Raw genomic sequence first — 19,081 nt, forward strand, 5'->3', positions numbered from 1 at the left:
CACACTTAGCAAAGGCCATGTGGTTAATCAAGGCCAGAGGATCTGTCACTTTGGCTGGCCATGCCCAATCAAATCTTCTATGCACGTTCATGTGGAAGGTGATAAAGTTCCTGTAATGCATGTAAAAAATATGCTGGGAAAAGCAATCTGGGTTACTGCTGCCTCAGGCAAAGGCAAACCCATTTGTGGGATGAATTCCGTGCTCTGCCAATGAGGAGGTGCACAATAAGCTGGAAGGGGGCATGTCCAGGGCAGCTGCCCAGAACTGTCCAAAGGGATATTCTTTACCATAGAACATAATGCCCAGTATATAAATTGAGGGGAATTGCTGGGAGGGGCTGATCACTGCTCAGTGAGGGGCTGGGCATTGGTCAGAGGCTGGTAAGTCATTATGTTGTGCATAACTTGTTTCTTTGGGGTTTTATCTGTCTCTTTGTTGTCACCTTTTTCATTATTATTTTATTTCAACTATTAAACTGTTCTCATCTCAATTCCCAGGTTTTTCCTTTTTTTCCCCAGTTCTCCTCCTCTTCCCCAGGGGTGGGGGAGGAGTGAGCAAGTGGATACGTGGTACTTAGTTGCCAGCTGAGGTTAACCACAACAACTCCATCACTTGAAATTAGAGAATAACATTAAGTAAAACACTAACAAGTCTTCCCTTGAAATCCTCATATCATGCTGAATGTCTGTTATTTCTCTGGTGAGCCTCCCCGGTGGTTCACTTTTATTCCTGATACTGTTCATATTAATGGTTCAGCTTACACCCACTGGACCTCAGAGGATGCCTTTTTTCCCACCCTCCATTATCAATTTTTTAGGTATATAGGTATCTGGAGTGTTGGATCCCTTCTTGTCTGCTTCCTGAATAAAAAAAAAAAATGTAGCCAGAGCTAATTCAGTCTAATTTAGACAGACTTACTCTCCCAGAATTCTGGAGTGCCTTTTCTGAATACTTTTTGATCTTTCAGTGTTTTTCTTTAAGCACACAAAATGGAACTGGAGACAATATTGCTGTCACAGAGGGATATTGTTTTGTTGGGTTTTTTTTTCCTCCCCTCCCTCCCCCTTTGAACCCCTGCATTTCATCCTCCCAGTTGTCAGGTAAACAAACACTGTTTTCCTACACACACTGACACAGAGAACACCCATCAAGAAAGCATGCCTAAACATATACAGATTCAGTCTTACAATTATGGTTTGTATCCTTTCCCTTATTTTAAACCCTGTGGTTAAAAAAAAAAAAAGTTGAAAAATAAATCCAGAGGAAACCAAGTATTTTTTGTTTCATTTTTTAATTTGGCTTCACGCTGAAAATTTAATTTACAAGCCATTCACGAGGAAAATGTCCAGTTGAGCAGAATGAGCCATGATTGTGTAACTGCACTCAACACTTGTAGTGTATCATTTAGGTCCCTTCCAGTAAATCATCATACGTCTTCTATAGCACAGTTTAAGCACCTATATCATATGCTCACTTCATCACACCCTATAGTCCATTTTAACCTATCAGACAAGCAACAAGAGAAGAATGCTCAAATTGAGGTATTTCCTTAAAAAATTTACTGATCACTGGCATTCAGAGGTAATGTTAAATCATATAGTTTTAAACATTGAAAAAATGTACAAAAACCAAGTTCATTTTTAAAAAATATTATCCTTAGTCTTCCATGCATGTTAATAAAAAATATAAAAATCAAATTTATAACACTGAAGCTATACCTTTTGTTCTGCAAAAGTATTTCCACAATTGGAGCCACAAGGTATGGTCATCTTTAGTACAATACTTGTTTTTGCTCTTCATTTTATGAAGTATAGTCAGTTCAGTGCAAAGGTAATAGTCTATGTACACATATCATTGGAGCCACATGAGGGAAATTTACAGCAGAAAATATGCATTTAGATCATTATTATCCAGTAGCACTATATATTGTTACAGATTTACACTGCACATCCAAGGGCTCTTACAATAAAAACCTTCTTTCTTTAAACACACCAGCTCTGTCTGAGCACCCTTGAGGTCAGCAAGTGAAGTTGTACCACTGATGGATCAACCATGTGATACCTCATAAGTGAGTCCCTACAAAACAGCTTCCTGCTCTGTCAACACAGGTTTTCAGCTAAAAGCATCCTTTTCATGGCAGTGCCTAACTTGGATTCAGTAGAAGTACAAGAAAATTCTAAAATGTCATAATTTCAGTGTTAACTTTTTCGGTTGTACATTTAAAGTTTCAAGTGTGTTCAAAATCATAGCAATCTTTTTTTTTTTTTCCTCCCAAAGTATAAAAATTATATCCTCAATGCAAGTTCAACTACAGAGATCAAAAATTTTTTTCTGAGTTATTTCTCAGCTTGCTGATTACTCAATTTTATTTTTCCAAAAATGATGAACTAGTATCTGTCATCAAATTAGAAATGTCTCACACACCTGGACAGATGCTGGGGATTACAAAAAGGTTTAGAAAGTGGTCCCATTGAACAGATGTCAAATGCTTTCAGCACAATGCTGCAACATTTAAGTAGTATAATACATAATACAAGGTTAGCTGATGCTTATTCTTGGTCCTCTTCCAGGAAACAAATTCTATCACTTCTAAAGAAATTTACTTCTGACTTCTATTTCTAACATTGCTGATTTACATGGACTCTTAATACCCTTAGAGCAATATGAAAAAGCAATATAAACAAATCACCAAACACAAACAACTATAGAGACAAGCAGCTGCAATGGGTTTGCTTTTTGTCTAAGTATATACAGTTGCTAAGGAGACATGTTTAACTTAAAGGAAGTCTAATTCACATATTTAAAAATACAATTTCATTTTTAGATGTTGACTTTAAAACTGCTTTTGTTGTCTGGAAAATACAGCACTGGCTAACCTAAATGTCCTTTTTGAAATATAAGAAATATTTTGCTTGAAGTTCATTATAAAAGAAAACATAGGACAAAAAATATATACTTAGGCCATAAAAGATCTTTCAAAGTTTATTTCTTTAGCATTTAAAATACAAAATTGTCTTCATGCTGGATAGTGAATAAAAGACATGTATTTGGGTTTTCCCCATATACATTCATAGACTTAGAAACAACCTATTGTCAGATGAATTTCATTTCCAGTACCATGGTAGGATGAAAAGTGTCTGAGCGTCAGCTTTCTTCGGTATCCATGAGGAGACTTTGTTTGCAATCACATTTATAGATCCTGCATGTGGAACATGGAAGTGAACAGGCTCACACTGAAAGTGATATAGATATATATATATAGCGAGTCAGGAGTCAATCCAATTTAAGGTTTCACTGTAAACTTCTAATACTTCTAAATTTAATGTCTTGTTGCTCACAGGAACAAGGACAATCTCATAAGCTCTTTCTGACCTGCTGTCACCTGGACACACCTGCAATGGTTGAAGTGTATGAAAAGAAAAAGCAGTTCTGTACCTAATGGCAGGCACAAAATAGTTTAGTTTTGGGTAGCAATACCAGAACAGGACTCAAATATTCACCTGCTGCTGCTGGCTCAGGGAGAAAAGTCCATGAATGTCACTTCAGCTTAGGAGGCAGCAGGATCTCCCTCTGGCTGCAACAAACCTACAAAGAACAGACAGCACAAGCAAGAACTAGGGATACAGTAAACTGAATTCACCAGCCCAAGAGGCAGAAAAGATTCTTCTTTACTGTGGGAAAAGGCCAGCTGCCATGCTGGGCATGGATGGGATTTTCTACTTGCTGGTTTGGAATCAGGAGTTCAGCCTGATTTTTTTTTCAGCTGACTTTGGCTCAGAACTGGCACTCTTAAATAACACCCCATTGACAGTATAAAAATAGAGTATTACAGAAGTCATGACTTTTTTCTCTTGCTCCTGACATTTTTGGTCAAAGTGAAAAAACTGAAATGTAACACCCTAACAACAGATTATCACAGAGCACCTTTTTTGAGATCCCCAAGCTATCTCAAGTGAGCTCTGATGTTCATATGGCTCTGTTCAACTCAGAATAAAGCATGATAACTGTGATAATAAAAAAATACCCCCAAAGAGCTAAGTTATGTAACAGGAATAACTTACTGAGGTGCAATCAGTGCTAAGGTGATTCTACTGTTTCTGTTCCCAGACAGTGATCATTTTAAAACTGCAAATAAATCTCTACCCCAAAGTTTGTCTGCACAGGAATATTCTGCTCTGCCACCCTGCTAAGGAAAGTGGAATAAACAGCCACTGCCACCACATAACTAGTAAAATGATTTTGCATAATGGACTTGCAAGACAATCTAGGCAGCGTCAACTACTGTGCAGAAATGTGTCAGCATATCTCACAGAAACATAAACCCTCTATTTTATAAACCTCTTATATCCTCTGCTCTCTTGGTATCACCCACTTCAGTTTAATCATGTTACACATGATAAAGCACATCACACCATCTGGGGAAAAAAAACCTGCTTTCTACAAAACAAAGCACTCTTCCACTTGAAGAAGTCCAAGTAGTTAGTATCTTGAAAGAAACCTGAAATGTTTCCCAGAGAAAGGAACTGTGTCAACTTGAGCACTATGAGACGTAGGAAATACTCACAGACCCAATTCCAAACACATCTAAAGGATGTCCTGTTTGCTGCTGTATTCTCTCAGTAGTTTTAATTCAGTATTATCATTTATACATAGTTTGATCACAAACAGTTGGTGACCAGCACTGTATATCCAGTTCAGCACCATAACTATTCCACAGAACCATCACCTTTGTATCTCTGAGGTGGTGCAGGAGGGTTTTTACCTGTAAGAAGATCCTACAGGGTTCCTGTCATGTTTTGAATACTTTTCTCCATAATTAAAAGAAAAAAAGGCAGGGTGAGAAGATGAAATCTCCACTGTCAGTGACCAAGACATTACTGGGATGTTGTAGTACCTTCAAGAAGTCACCCTCTGAGTAAAGACCACCTGGCTTAAACTCTACCTAGTCAGGACAGCAAAATTACCTGAATGTAAGCCTTCTTGCTCATATGTGAAACAGATCTTGCAGTTTTGCTGGACTGATCAATTAATAATTTAATTAATTAATTAATTAGTAACTAATTACCAATGGCACTGATGACAACACTTACTTCCATTTTCTATTCTTCTGGGGCTTTTTTGTAGTGATTTATTCAGAATAATTTGTTAATTTAAGTCTTCCTAATCAGCTGAGGTTCAGATACCTGAAAAGTAGCCAACTACTTGAAATGCCTGGTTCAAAGGGAACTTCTGTGCCTCAATATGGCTTTAGGAGCCAAATTTGAATTTTGCTAATGTAGAAATCTTGGCTAGTGCATTTGTCATTTCCTGTTTCTAGAACACTCATGAAAGCGCTGCTAGAGAAAAAACCAGAGGGTTCACGTTAGGTAAAATGCAACATTTCAGAAAGTATTATGACCCACACTCTGAGCTAAAGAAAAATTGAACTTAGTTGGTCAGAACTTTAAACCAAAATTTTGTTTTCTCTCCAGCCTAGTTTAGCCCCATAACATATGCAAAGCTGTGCTTACAAGTTTTTTCTGAGATCACAGGATCTACAACACATGCTACTGGAGTTCTGCAACTAGTATTTTTTAAGTCATGGCAGATTTTTTTTTTGTTTTTTTGAAATTTGTCCTTTTATGAGGATGCTATTTTTGAAGGAGCAGAGAGCAGAAGGTGACTAAAACAGTTAATATGAGAAGCTAAAGTTACCACATGGTAATATAAAAGTAGGAAGAATAATTTACTGGCAATACCAAAGATAAACTTATTAGGGAACTCATAAATATATAAAACCACACCTGCTTTATAAATTTATCAGATGTTGAAGTGCAGCAATGACTTTTACAGGAACATGTTTACTGCATTTTGTGAACACAAAAATACTCCAACCACCCCAATGCCTAAACTAGCTAACAAAGTTATTCAGCTTGCACGAAGATTCTGATAAAGAGCTCGGTGTGACACTTAAGTATTTACTTCTGGCAGCTGTGTCACTAAAGAGGTTGCATCACTTCCTCACTGCACACGTGTCCTTTTCAACCCCTGTGACCTAAGGATTTATACCTTGAAAATGGGATTAGCAAACACACACATGTCTGGTTGCTATTTATCACACCTAGATCATTCTAGCTACAATAAATGCATCTAAAACATATAGAGTAATTAATTAAGATAAAACTAAAAGAGTACAGCCTAGTTTCTCCATCAGGCTTATAAATTTCCTATGAAGCGTTTTATCTGTTACAGCAAGAGACTCCCCAAAAAATCTGTAATAACACTTGCCATACCATGCTAGAGACAGTGGTTTAAACATGATTTGCACCTACCAAGCATTTGTTTGCTTTTAGTAGGGTTCCATTATGTTTGAAAAAATATACAATTAAACAACAAAAAAACAAACAACACCCCAAACTTCAGATATTTTAGATTTGGTGGTTTTCTGGGTAACTTTTAATACTTGTTCAGGCATATTGAGAAGAGATACCCAGAGCCATGGCTGGGTATCTCATACAGTATGTAAAAATTCAGGTTGATGCAAGAACTCTACTGGCAAGGGATGGCAGTATTACGTAAGAGTACAAAAATGCTCATCAGAAACGTCAAATGCCTTCACATCACTGCATTTTTTGTGTAAGGATCATTTAAGTTAAATAGCTGCTAAGTCTGCTATGTCCCCTTGTAAATTCAGGGGGTATTGATAGTACCTGTTAAAATATACCAATCTGCCAATATTTTAAAGGAAAGCATTTACATGTCAGTGTTTGGTGAAGGGGAAAGGAAGTTTTCACTTCTACTCTGACTCTGCATCAGGTCATTGAAACTTGACTGTCACAATCCAGCTGCTCCACAGTTGATGCCTCTAAAAAGGCTTTTCATCAGGAACTACTGAAACACTTCTGCAGCTGGGGTTTGATGCATGAGCTGCAACAAGAGTATGGCTACAGTTATGTGATGTGTTACAGGCCTCTGCCCTCAAGAGCCCGAGTTCACCACCCTGCGGTCATGTGGCTTCTCTCTCACTAAAAGGCAGTCTAATATGATATACTACTAATGCTAAAATTAATGGAATTATATTAATTAATCTCAACTTTTGTGGCCTGATATGTGGTCTAACAATGTTTCCATGCAGGCTGATCCTTCATCCTATCATTCCTCCTATTGTGTCTTTATCTCATTCAGTAATTTCTCAGAAGAGGGAGATTCACATTTCCTTCCAGAATCTGTTGTTTGGTTTATGCCTTTTTCTTTTTAATGATTTAATCCACCAATTTTTAAATGAGTTTTAATCCACCAAGAATACTTGCTTGTGCCTTGTGTTGGTCACAGCCTTCTCCAGCAGCAGCTCTGGACTGGGCTCACTGGTGCATGAGACTTTCAGTGCCTCTTTGTGGAGCCTGTTCAAGGGCCCATCTGCTACAGGCTGCAGTGCCCTCCAAGGCACTCTGTACAGCTTAGGTGCACACAAGAACAGCTGTTGCACTCATCACAATTACAAAACACCTCACAAATAAAAATAAAGAAGTCAATGAACCTATGGGTGTTCATCAAACAGATCCTCAAGTCACTCACACCATACATGCAAATTAGACACACTTGTATTTAGCCAACTTTAATCAGCTTTCTTTGCTCTTTCACAGATGTGGTCAATGTATCTCTTTCTTTGGAGCTTCTCTCACTTCAGAGTTGTCCACAGGATTAAGCTTACCTCTTTCTTCTTTCCAGACAGATGTTGGGGAACTCTCTTATTCCCTGCATTATGAAATTCTCACATTCTCAAGCTCACATACAAAGGAAAAGATAACTACCTTAGCCAGCTTGAGCCACATGCCATAGTCTTGTACAGTATGTCCAGACTACACCTGCCTTCCCTTACATACTGTGTAATTGCAGAAAACAGACCTCAGGGACATCTCCCTGTAACCCTAGGGCATCATCAGCAAAATCAAGTGTCTCTACTGGAGTTCTCTGTCTTTTCTGTTTTCAAAAACTCCAGTTTCAAAAACTTCCTTCCTCCAGTGAAGGAAGGCAGGCTGCTCACCCCACCTGAAACCCTTCTCCTTAGCTTAATAAGGCATATTGTAAGAGACTTTTCCTAATGCTTAACTTGCTTTTTCAAGTCATAGCTAGTATCTACCATCCTTGTGGAGAAGAGTGTTCCTATTTCCTCTATAACAACTTTTTCCATATTCAAAGACTGTTCACATCTTCCTTCAGTCTCCTCTTCTTTGGATTAAAGGGTATTTTAAATCTCTTTTTGAGTACTTTCTCTCCTCCAGACTTTATTAATTTACAGCCCATCTCTCTCAGGTGCCCCAATATGAACAGGTACCTCAGGTAAGACCTTATCACATCTTGGTAACTAAGAAATACCCTGCTTCTCACAGGCCACATGCTGATGCACCCCTCCATCACGAGCATCTTTTCTGCAGCAAAGAGTTAAGAGTGCTAAGTTTGACATATTCTGTGCCATCCCTGCCTCCAGATATAGCACAGTAATACACACTCCTCCTCTGTGCAGCTGACTATTCCTACTTAAGTGTAGTTTCTCATACACCTTATTTTTTCCAATCAATTTCTCCTATTTTTCATGATCAGTTTTAATTCAAATCTTGCCAGCAAGTCTGCTGCTGCCCTGTGAGCTTGGCTTTTGTTACCTGGATAAATCAAAAGTTTAATTATTACCTCCACATACCCCCATAAAGCATATTTTCTTCCATTTTTTTCCTCCTACCCTCTTTATTAAAGCCAGTTCCAGTTTGCATATTTTCTTCCATTTTTTTCCTCCTACCCTCTTTATTAAAGCCAGTTCCAGTTTGGAGACCTGCCACATACAGTTGAGGATTTCTAAGGACACATTCCAATACCCTAATGAGCTTTAAAACACCTGCTATTTAAAAAATACTTATAAAAGCATTTGGTACAAACAGACATCATTTGCTAAATAATCTCAATAGATTTCCATGCACAAAACCCTATAAAACTGGTCAGAAATGACTTAAAAGATTTTTTTGTTTGGAAGCAGAGTTGCCATCACAGTTATTTTGTTACAGAGTCCTCCCTCCTCCTACTCCTTGGAGCCTTCAGTCACATTTCCTAATCAATGAAGCTTGGTGGTTTTATAATAATCTAGATTTTTCTCTGAGATCTCCAGTAGCAATTAAGGCATCTGGCTTTACAAAAGGAAACATATGTATTACTAATACAAGTGTGGTGGTTTTTTTAAACAGTTCTAAACTATTCTAAGCTTCATATACGTTCTGTGAAGTATAAGTAATGTTGCTATAGAGATTTAACTAGCACTTCTTCAGGATGTTCTGCAACTTGCTGCTAGCTTGGTCTCTGAAGTGACTGCAACCTTTTCCAACTTGTGCTGATACACCCAAGTTTCCATGCTGTATTCCATGCTATGTTATCTGTACAGGCTTGCTACAAAAGAAACCTATGATTACTGAAAATCTCAATCAAATATAGCTCTGTATACATCTCCCATAAAATGTTGTGTGGATGTGATTTGGATTGGTTATGAGAGAAAAGCACAAACAGTTCAGTTATGTATTTTCAAACAGTATGTGGCATGTCAGTTTGGAAAGAATTCATGTTTAATTGCATCCGGAAGATTACAGTAGAAAAGTGCTGGGGTGAGGGATAAGGATCTTCTCCTTTTCATTCTACCATGGAAAGAGAAACAATTTTGTCATTCAGCAATAAAAATAAAAAAGGAATCCTTAGCAAGTTTTTGTATTACTGTTTCCAAACTGTTCACTGAAACCAAAACAAAGGGCCAAAGTATGCTTGCCTTGCTCAAGAGAATAATTCCCACCAAAATCAACAAGACTGACTATTCAGATATGGACAGCAAAGTTTGGCCCCAAATAAACATCCCCATAACTAGGGAAAACACTAATCACCAAAGTGCACTTTACACCATAGTAGCTACATTTTCTTTATACATGCACAGTTTGTGCGACACTCGGTACATGGAACTAGCCAATGGAATATAAATAAGTTGTGCCGCTTCCTTTTAAATATGAACATTAATAATGAAGCACATTCACATTTTTGCCTTTCAAAGACCTTTTCAAAAAAAATAGAAACACCTTTCCCAAAGTAACCTGGAACATGTTGTTAAACATAGCACATATGATTCAAAGGATGGTATTCAGGTAGAACTTTCACACACAAAACTGGTATTTGCTGTATAATTGGAGTGACTTATGAAAATCCCAAGAAAATACAACCCTCTCACCAGGAGAGGAAGGTAACAGTTGTAGTGTTAATTCAGTTTCTTCTGCAAGGGCCTCCTTCTATCTCCAGCGCTGTCAGGGCTGAAGTCAGTACAGATACCATTAGGAGCAGAGAGAGATGAAGTCTTCAAGTCGCTCTCAGCTCCCATCTGATCAGCATAGAGATATTCTTCTGCAAAGTGTGGGTGCAACACAGCAAATGTGTAGAAGTCATCTTAAAAAAAAAAATAGTTGTTGCACAGAATCAGCTCTTTGAAACAGAAGGATGCTAAATTTGAATACTTACACATATATAATCACATGATTTCTTTGGAGGAAAATAGCAGCAGTTAACATAATGCTATCCCCAGTGCTTGTTTTAGCTTTCAGCCTAACTTTATCACATCTGCAGAGCTGAGATGCTGCAAAGAATTATCTAAGCCCTCTGAAAACACTTCAGGCTTAGCTGTATGAAGGGGTAAACAGACTCAGATTTGCATTAAAATGCATGATGAACACCACATGCCCTGACATAGCATTTTACTATTCACTGGGGAAGTACAGAAGCCCTCCAGCTGAAGATCACTGAACATCAAGAGCAGTCATTTCTTAAATTCTTAAAACTCTTTTGCAAACATGCCCTTTAATGCTTTGCACTCATAGTTTGCTTCAACCTAACAGCAGCTGTCATTGCTGCCTTCTGCTTTCAAGATTTCAGCATTTTAAAAGTCCTAATATTTTAGAGAATAATATTAAGGAGATAATTTATAACACAGGAAAGAGCTCCCGATTTTAATATCAGATAATAACATGATAATAAGAAAAGCCAGATTAGTTCTTGGTGCAGTGGGGAATCTTTAATATCAAGAAGTAACGTTCTGTGTTGAAAATCAGACACAGAAACTTTGTCTCAATTTGCCCATATGACTTTATTCAGACATGACCTGGACACAAGATACTGTACAGGAACCAAGCAACAAGAAGCTATTCTTATAATGTAAACTGACACTAGAAAAATCTGGATGTGAATGTTTTCACTAATTCAGTCACCTACAGTGTATCACACACATCCCACTCAAATTCACTGTGCTATCCCAGAAGAGCTCATGATCAGATGATGATGTGAATTCTCTGGGGGGCAGAGCAGATGACACCCAAAGAAGCCTTTCAACGGAGTGAAGCCCAGCTCCTCCTACAACTTGGGCTGGCATGCAGCTTTCCCTCTCTGCCACTCTGAGATGACATAATTTTTCAATACTGCAAAGGACAAGGGAGCAAGGGAATGCCATAAGGCTCACAGGGGCACTGAAGTTGTAGGGCAACTCTGCCTCTGAACTGTTGAAAAGGGATAGTGAGGAGAAAGCAATAAACATAACTTTATCCTTCCACTCACAAAAAACTGGGCACCCTTTATCTACAGTCTATATGGACCTAGAGCATTCTGGACCTATAACTTCAACAAAAGTTGATGAAATTTAGGTCATGAAAACCAACATTACCATCTATGTTGAAAAACTCTACATACAACAGGCTGATGGATCATATAAATGATAAAGTCTTCATGAGGAAAGGGCAATCCAAATTGAACAGAGTAACATTTTGGATACATCGCAGTAAGCTGACATTTTGGGTCCTGCTAAAATAAATACTGAAACTATTAAAGAATACATTGCAGAGTGCAATGAAAAGTGCTTGGAATCCCATTTGCCTTATTCACCAGAAATGTGAAACAAGGTCATGTAGAAAGAACCAACTATTCCAGCATCTAATCACAGTTCCCATCTTGGAGTTCAAACTGAAAGCAACTGTGAAGCATTAGACTGAAGGAAAAGACCACCTCAGTCATTAACCTGGGGAAAGAAGGTGATTTTGCTTCCTACCTCCATTAAAAACAAAGAGACAAATAAAGAACCCAAAGTGGAGTTAAGATTTATGTCTGTATCTTTGCATTAGGTATGCATATGTACTACAAGAACTTCAAGAGTTTTTTCTCCTATCCTTGAAACACCCTCCCTACTACTTGATGCTCCTCCTGGAAGCTCTGTGCTCATTAATCTTCTCTAGGTTCTTGTTTCCACTAAGGTAAATAATATTACAATCCTGTGGTTAATATATAATCATTTTAAGCAAATAATTCTTCCTTCCCTGATTCTTCATCCATACAGATACTCCAAATATGGCCAATTCCCCCTTTTTTTCTGGCTACAGCAGGCCAGGCAGTCTTCAGAACACTTTCACAGTCTGAATTGTCTATCAAGAGCTGGTGGAGAGTTTCCTAGAATTTGACATGCCCTCCTAGAGAACCTATTCAAACTCTCCTGAATCATGTCTTAAGTCTGATAGATCTTGCCTCTGTCTATATTAGACTAAAAGGAAAAGCAGTGCAATGAAAGTGCATCTGAACAACTAAGCCAACTGCACACTGTATAAGAGAACTGATACATAAATCTTTGGCAACCAGAGTGCTTTCAACCATGCAACAAAAATTCAGATTTCCAATAATTCAGATTCACAACCTCAATTTTGCTCTTGATTATTCTGTTTACTTGCAACCTGAACTTTATCTTTGGGATGAAATATGTGGCTTCAAGGACTCTGCTGTGCATGCAGCAATTTAGGTTTGATACTTAAGGTATTTTATCTTTTGTTCTTACAAGTAAGGTTCAACTTAATATTCCTGCTTTAAATTCCAACACCCTAGAAAGGATATTGGCAGTAGATTTCTGCTGTGTGTATCCAAAGTAACATTAGCTCCATCAGATACAGCGCTTTGATTTCTCAGAACTTGTCTGGACAGTATCTTCAGAACTGTATGGTCTGCAAGTTTTTTCACCTCTCTTTTCTAGTAAGTAAGGGCAACAAATTGAGCATGTGTCAAGTCCCACATATTCTCAAAAAAGGCAAGAGGTTGAATATTTATGGCAGGAACTTTCAAGACAGAAATGCAATACCAAAAGTTTATTTGCAACTTCTAAATCTGTAAGCTAGTAATTTGGATATTTATTCCCACTATTAAAACTTTCAGATATGTTAAAATGACATGGTTCTATTATAAAATGAGCACTTCTCTCAGAAAAAACGCTAAGGAAAGTTTCAAAGAAATTACGTAAACATCATCCTGCTATCTGCTTTGCATTCCATCATAAAAGACTATTCTTGACTACAGGATATAAAATAGTGAAAATGAGGGCCAAGCACTCCAGTGGCCACTGCTGTGGCTTGGTGGTCCAGATTTTCTTGTGATGGGAACATATGATGACCACTTAGGGAAAAAGTGCAGATTAAATGCAACAATTACAGATTAATATTAAAATATTAGTTCTTTGGCAACTCACATGACCTGGTCAGAGTTCACTTGTACATGACTACAAATTTAGCTATTCTCAAACAATGAAATGTGCCAAATTAAAATTCTGCTACACTTACCAGCTTAAGATTTGTGCTGGTATTTTTGAAGCTGGTGATTGGGAGGTGGGGGGAAGAGCTGAGTCACTGCACATTATGAGTTGGAAGACAAGGAGCAACAGTGATAGGCAAGAGAAAGGCAATTGGCAGGATGGATGTGGAAATGCTGGGTATGTGACAGATAAAGGCACAGAAAGGAAAGGGATAGTACAGCAGGAATCAAGGAGAGAAGACAGTAGTCAGGCAAAAAGAAAAGGACAGTGGCAATACTGTCCTGATACTGATTTCAGTAACTCTAAAATATTTGTGTATTTAAAGATTTACATACATATTGTATGCTTGAAACAGAGGAATTACTAGTGTAGAAACTATGATTTACTAACGCTAATGTATTATTTTGTAAGATTTTTACCAATTAAATACATACTGATTATCCTGAAGGAAAACAATTAGAACAGGGTATGTCCTATGCACCTCTACTGGAGATACTTAATATGTTGGCTACCAACAACTCAGTTCATACTCAAATGAAATAACTAAATTTAGAACCTTACTGAATAAAACATAAATAATCTGAAGTAGCACAGAAGTGCTCTGACTCCCAGCACAATCTATTCACCCAGGTCTCAATTTTTCAAATGCAACTTTCTCGCCTCCATTCCACCTTTATTGCAGACTATAGAATAGGCAGCCTGGTTAACCCCCTCATTTCCTGCTCTCAGACACAAAACAACAAGACAGAGCAAAGGCATGTTTCTTTAAAAATACACATTCACATACATGGAAGTCATAGAACAGAATACTTTGAAGGAGATAATCCTCATATTATGTGACTTGAGGAGGGGAAAACTGAAAACATGCAAACATGGCATTTGATACCAAAGGTGAAACTCATTTTTTTTAAATGTAAATTTACTTTGTTTGCAGTGCTGTTATCAGTATTGAAGTTCACCAAGCCAACTAAAAAAGGTAGTTTATTAAAATTGTAATTGCTTTATTTGTCAACATGAATGCAAGCAACTTGGACATTTTGTGACAGTTCAGATGCAGTTAGAATACTTACCATATGTAATCTTTCCTTTTTCCTCTTCATCTACAGCTCTAAAAAGATGTGTAACATCAATTTGTGACACACCCATGGCAGTCTTCAGAATATGAGCTAAATCCTCTTCTGTTACAGTTCCGCCTTCTGACTGGTACAGCTATGAAATCAAGACAGCAAGATAAATCATTGCAAAGCTGAATGCCAGCTCTTATAAACAGCACTACACTGAAGTAAAGCAAAAGGCTGGTATTAGAAATTCTAGTCACTCTCAGACTGATGTGATATATTAAGGATTTCAGATTCGTCTGGAAAAAAAATATCATCAGTTCACATGTGTATGTTTAGAAAGTAAAGCTTGCTATAATCAGAAAAAAGTCCTATGTTTACATGTCTAACCACTGGAATCACTGTGATATTCAACAAGACTGTCAAAAATTAACATGTTTTGCAAACATATAACTGAGAACAATATTCAGTCCATTGAGCTACGTGTCTGAACTCCAACACAGTCTGTAATATTGGGAGGTATATTTAGGTCAGCCTAAATCAGATACCATTTCCACTTGGTCAGGTGTAAAACTCAAGATTCCTTTGATCAAAATCCAAGAGCGAGCTTGCATTAAATGTCTGTATCTAAATGGTATTAATCAGGAGAATCCTACCCACATGGGGCATATACATATGGGCATATAATTTTCTACAAGTATTTATTCCAGAAAACAATCAATTGCATACTCTTACATCCTAAAGAGTTACCTCAGAAAGGATTAGCTTTACTACTGACAGATTAAAACCTATGAATAATTGCTCATAGTCTCATTCCATTTTTGCATATGTACAGTGTTTTACCCTGAATACTTCAAAACATCTGTACCAAATATAGCTTCATTAAGCTTTCTTAAGATAACTCAATTTGCCTATACAATGTGAAGTGACAGAAAGGAGGTTTTGAAGTATTTCTCTCTCCTTTTCAAGCATGACAACACTGAAAATATCAAACCATGTAAAAAGTGCCATTTAGGAAACTTCCTTTTAATTTCTCTACATCATTGAGAAGGTGGGAACTGATGAGATGAAACAAAACAGGCATAAGTATATATTTTTCACACAAGCAGAAGCAGTTGCCATGAGACAGAACACCTTAGTGGAATAAAAATACTGAAATTCCATGAAAGAAAACATATGCTCAAATCAAGAATCTTGCCTTTTGCCCCCCAGCACCTAGCCTGCACACTGTTTCACAGGAATAGGGCAAAGACCAAGACATTTCTTTAATAAAACTTGATACATTTTCACAGAACAAGTAGTCAGGTAATATTGGGTGGTCAGTATAAACACTATATATATTATATTATATAACATTATATATTGACAAGATTTACAACAGCCTTTAGTTTCTTTAGCAGTTTGGAAGGGAAGGTGTAGCACTTGCACTGGAGTGCTGCTCTTAGTCCAAACCTCCTGCCAAGGCAGGGTCACCTAGAGCAGGGTACACCGGAGTGCATCCAGGTGTGTTTGGAATGTCTCCAGAAAGGGAGACTCCACAACCTCCCTGGGAAGCCTGTTCCAGTGCTCTGCCGCTCTCAACACAAATAAGTTCTTCTTCATCTTCAGGTGGAACTTCTTGTGATTTAGTTTATGGCCACTGCTCCTCATTCTGTCATTGGGCACCTCTGAAAAGAGTTTGGCACCATTGTTCTGACACCCACTTTTGAGATATTTGTATGGATTAACGAGATCCCCTCTCAGTCTTCTCTTGTCCAGACTAAACATCCCCAGCTCCCTCAATCTCTCCTCATAAGAGAGATGCTCCAGACCCCAAATCATCTTTGTGGCCTCTGCTGGACCCTCTCCATTACCTCCTTGTCTTGTGCCCAGGAGCCCAGAACTGGACACAGCACTCCAGATGTGCCTCACTAGAGCCAAGCAGAGGGACAGGATCACTTCCCTTGGCCTGCTGGCCACACTATTCCCAAAGCACCCCAGGATCCCACTGGCCCTCCTGGCCACAAGGGCTCTGCTGGCTCATGGGCAACTTGTCATCCAGCAAGACGCCCAGGTCCTTCTCTGCAGAGCTGCTCTCCAGTGGGTCACAGCCCAGCCTGTGCTGGGACTTGGGGTTTTCCTCCCCAGGTGCAGGACCCTGCACTGGCCCTTGCTGAACCTCATTGGGTTTCTCCCCGATGAATGGCAGGACAGCCCTCAGGTGTCTCTGCCACTCCCCCCAGTTTTGTAACAACTCCATATAATGATACTATTTTTCAAGTTCTTCAGTCATACATTAAACACTTTAACTTTGAAAACTTGTAGCTAAGTGAAATGTTGCACTTTTCCCGAAAGAAGTAGCACATGGCAGAGGACAGCACCTGTTCAAAGTCATACACTCATGAACTAGCGAAATCCTTCAATGGCTCCAGGTAAGCTGTCTGAATATCTTATTGTAGGTGAAGTCAGGACAGGAGGTAGAAAAGGATTAAAAAAAGGTTCTCTTTCCTTTTTTTTTAATCCCAGCATAAGCAAAATTTCCTCAGCCTGACACTTTTCTTAACTCTTCCAATCATCACTAGCAGGATAAAATGAGCCATACCTGCTTCCCCTTGCTGAGTACTTCCCCTTCTTAATACATGCATAAAGCTTCTCTGCAGTTTTACAGCTAACTTTACATTTTGTAATTAACAAAGTGACTCAAAATTGTGTATTATGAGTCATGGAATGAAGCAGATAATGAAGAACAGAAATTTTCCTAAGACACAGTTTAATTAACTTCAAGTGCTTCCAGAAAGAAAATAACCATCCAATCTGAGCTCTTCTTCCTCTCAAATCATAAAATTATCTTGCACATTAACAAGCATGACAGCTAAATTAAAAAAAATATTTCCACAAAGCCCCCTTACATTTACTTCAAAATTGTTCATTTTAGTATGAAGATACAGAGATGACCAAACAGCACCTATTTTTCTATGCCATTTTATAGCTGAAATGGACTGAGTCAGGACAGAGACCTTTCTTTCTGCTTTTCCCTCAGAAGCAGCAATAAACAACAGCAGCTACTAATGGCAGATTTCCCACAACACTTGTAGGAAATAAATATTTTTGCTCCATCCTCCTTTGCCAAATTTGTTGGATTCTGGCTGAAGGGTAAGAATGATACATGTGACACTAAGCATTCACAGGAGCCTCATTTCTTCAGCAGCACTTATTTAAAGTCACCATGCTGAAGAACCTGAATATAACTACACAGAAAATAAGGTTTCAATGTAGCACCATGCAACTGAATGCTCTGAGCTCCATGCATTCAGTAGTGAAGACAGCATCAAGACTTAGCACTTCTCAGTTTCAGTAACACTGAAGACAATGTGAATTCAAGGCAAAGGGAAAAGATGATGCAGGATGCAGCAGAGTTTGCATGTTGAAACCGTAATATTAAAGAAATTAATTGAAAAGTAATAAATCAAGGTGTCAGAAACCCATTGGTTAAGCATTGCTGCTGTCACTTTCCCAAAAAGCTTGCATTAACAATCTATGGTGATGCTACAACAAACCACCAAGGCTAGAGCAAGATCAGGAGCACTTCTGGGAAGCATCAAGTCTGGACAAAGACTGCAGGACCACCACACATAGATGGTAAGACTAAGAGGGAAGAAAATTTTAAAAAGAAAAAAGGAGATAGAAAAATCTCTATTAACATGTAGGAAATTAAAAAAATTATTTTATTAACTTGAAAAATTAGATTTGATTGAAACATTCTAAGAGTAGTAAGTACTACTCAACAGACTGTTTGTTTAGAGGAATCTGTACAAAGGACTTGAAGTTTGAAACTTAATTTGCTAAAATGGATTCTGCCAGAGTTTTACAGAGAACAATTTCAAACAGCAAGTGTTCATAATTTTACACAACTTACACTTGCAATGCATTCCCTGTTAACAAGAACTCAGATTAATCTAACTTGCCATTAATGTTGTTTTAAAATGTAATCAAGTATCAAAAGGAAATTTGGAAACATCTATTGAGTCTAATGCCAGTATTAGTAATTTCTAAAAATAAGTAAACTACATAGACCAAGAAAATGCAGCTTACCTGAAATGCCAGCTGAATTGTTTCCAGAGTTTTGGATGGCTTACAGACAACTGACAGAGCAATGACAAATTCCCGAATGTCAATTACACCATTTTCATTCTGTGAAGGAAAACCTTTCATCAAAATAGTGCAGTTTGTCTGAGAATTTTCCTAAATAACTAACAGTTGCTAAAAATGCAGAATATTCAGAAAGATTGTTACATCCACCATGATCAAAAAAGCAGTCTCACTGAAATGAAATCACACGAGGACAAGAACCTGGGTGAAAGCTCTGCAGATACTTTTCACAGTCTCAGTCAAAAGTCACAGTTTAAATATTCTTGAAAGACAGCACTACTACTGTCA

General features: G+C 38.0%; 1 protein-coding gene across 2 annotated transcripts in view; it reads right to left on the minus strand.

The window, feature by feature from the left end:
- Positions 1 to 1,273: 1,273 nt before the first annotated feature.
- The window catches only part of LPCAT1 (lysophosphatidylcholine acyltransferase 1), a 67,256-nt gene continuing 49,448 nt past the window's right edge, over positions 1,274 to 19,081 (minus strand). For both annotated transcript variants that reach the window (XM_066560529.1, XM_066560540.1), the window contains exons 12-14: positions 18,737 to 18,835; positions 14,678 to 14,816; positions 1,274 to 10,444 (exon numbers count right to left, since the gene is read on the minus strand). In XM_066560529.1, the coding sequence (XP_066416626.1) occupies positions 10,260 to 10,444; positions 14,678 to 14,816; positions 18,737 to 18,835 (423 nt within the window). In that variant the 3' untranslated portion in view covers positions 1,274 to 10,259. The remainder of the gene's footprint in view (positions 10,445 to 14,677; positions 14,817 to 18,736; positions 18,836 to 19,081) is intronic.

The sequence above is a fragment of the Molothrus aeneus genome, chromosome 1 (genome assembly GCF_037042795.1).
Source record: "Molothrus aeneus isolate 106 chromosome 1, BPBGC_Maene_1.0, whole genome shotgun sequence".
Taxonomy (NCBI): domain Eukaryota; kingdom Metazoa; phylum Chordata; class Aves; order Passeriformes; family Icteridae; genus Molothrus; species Molothrus aeneus.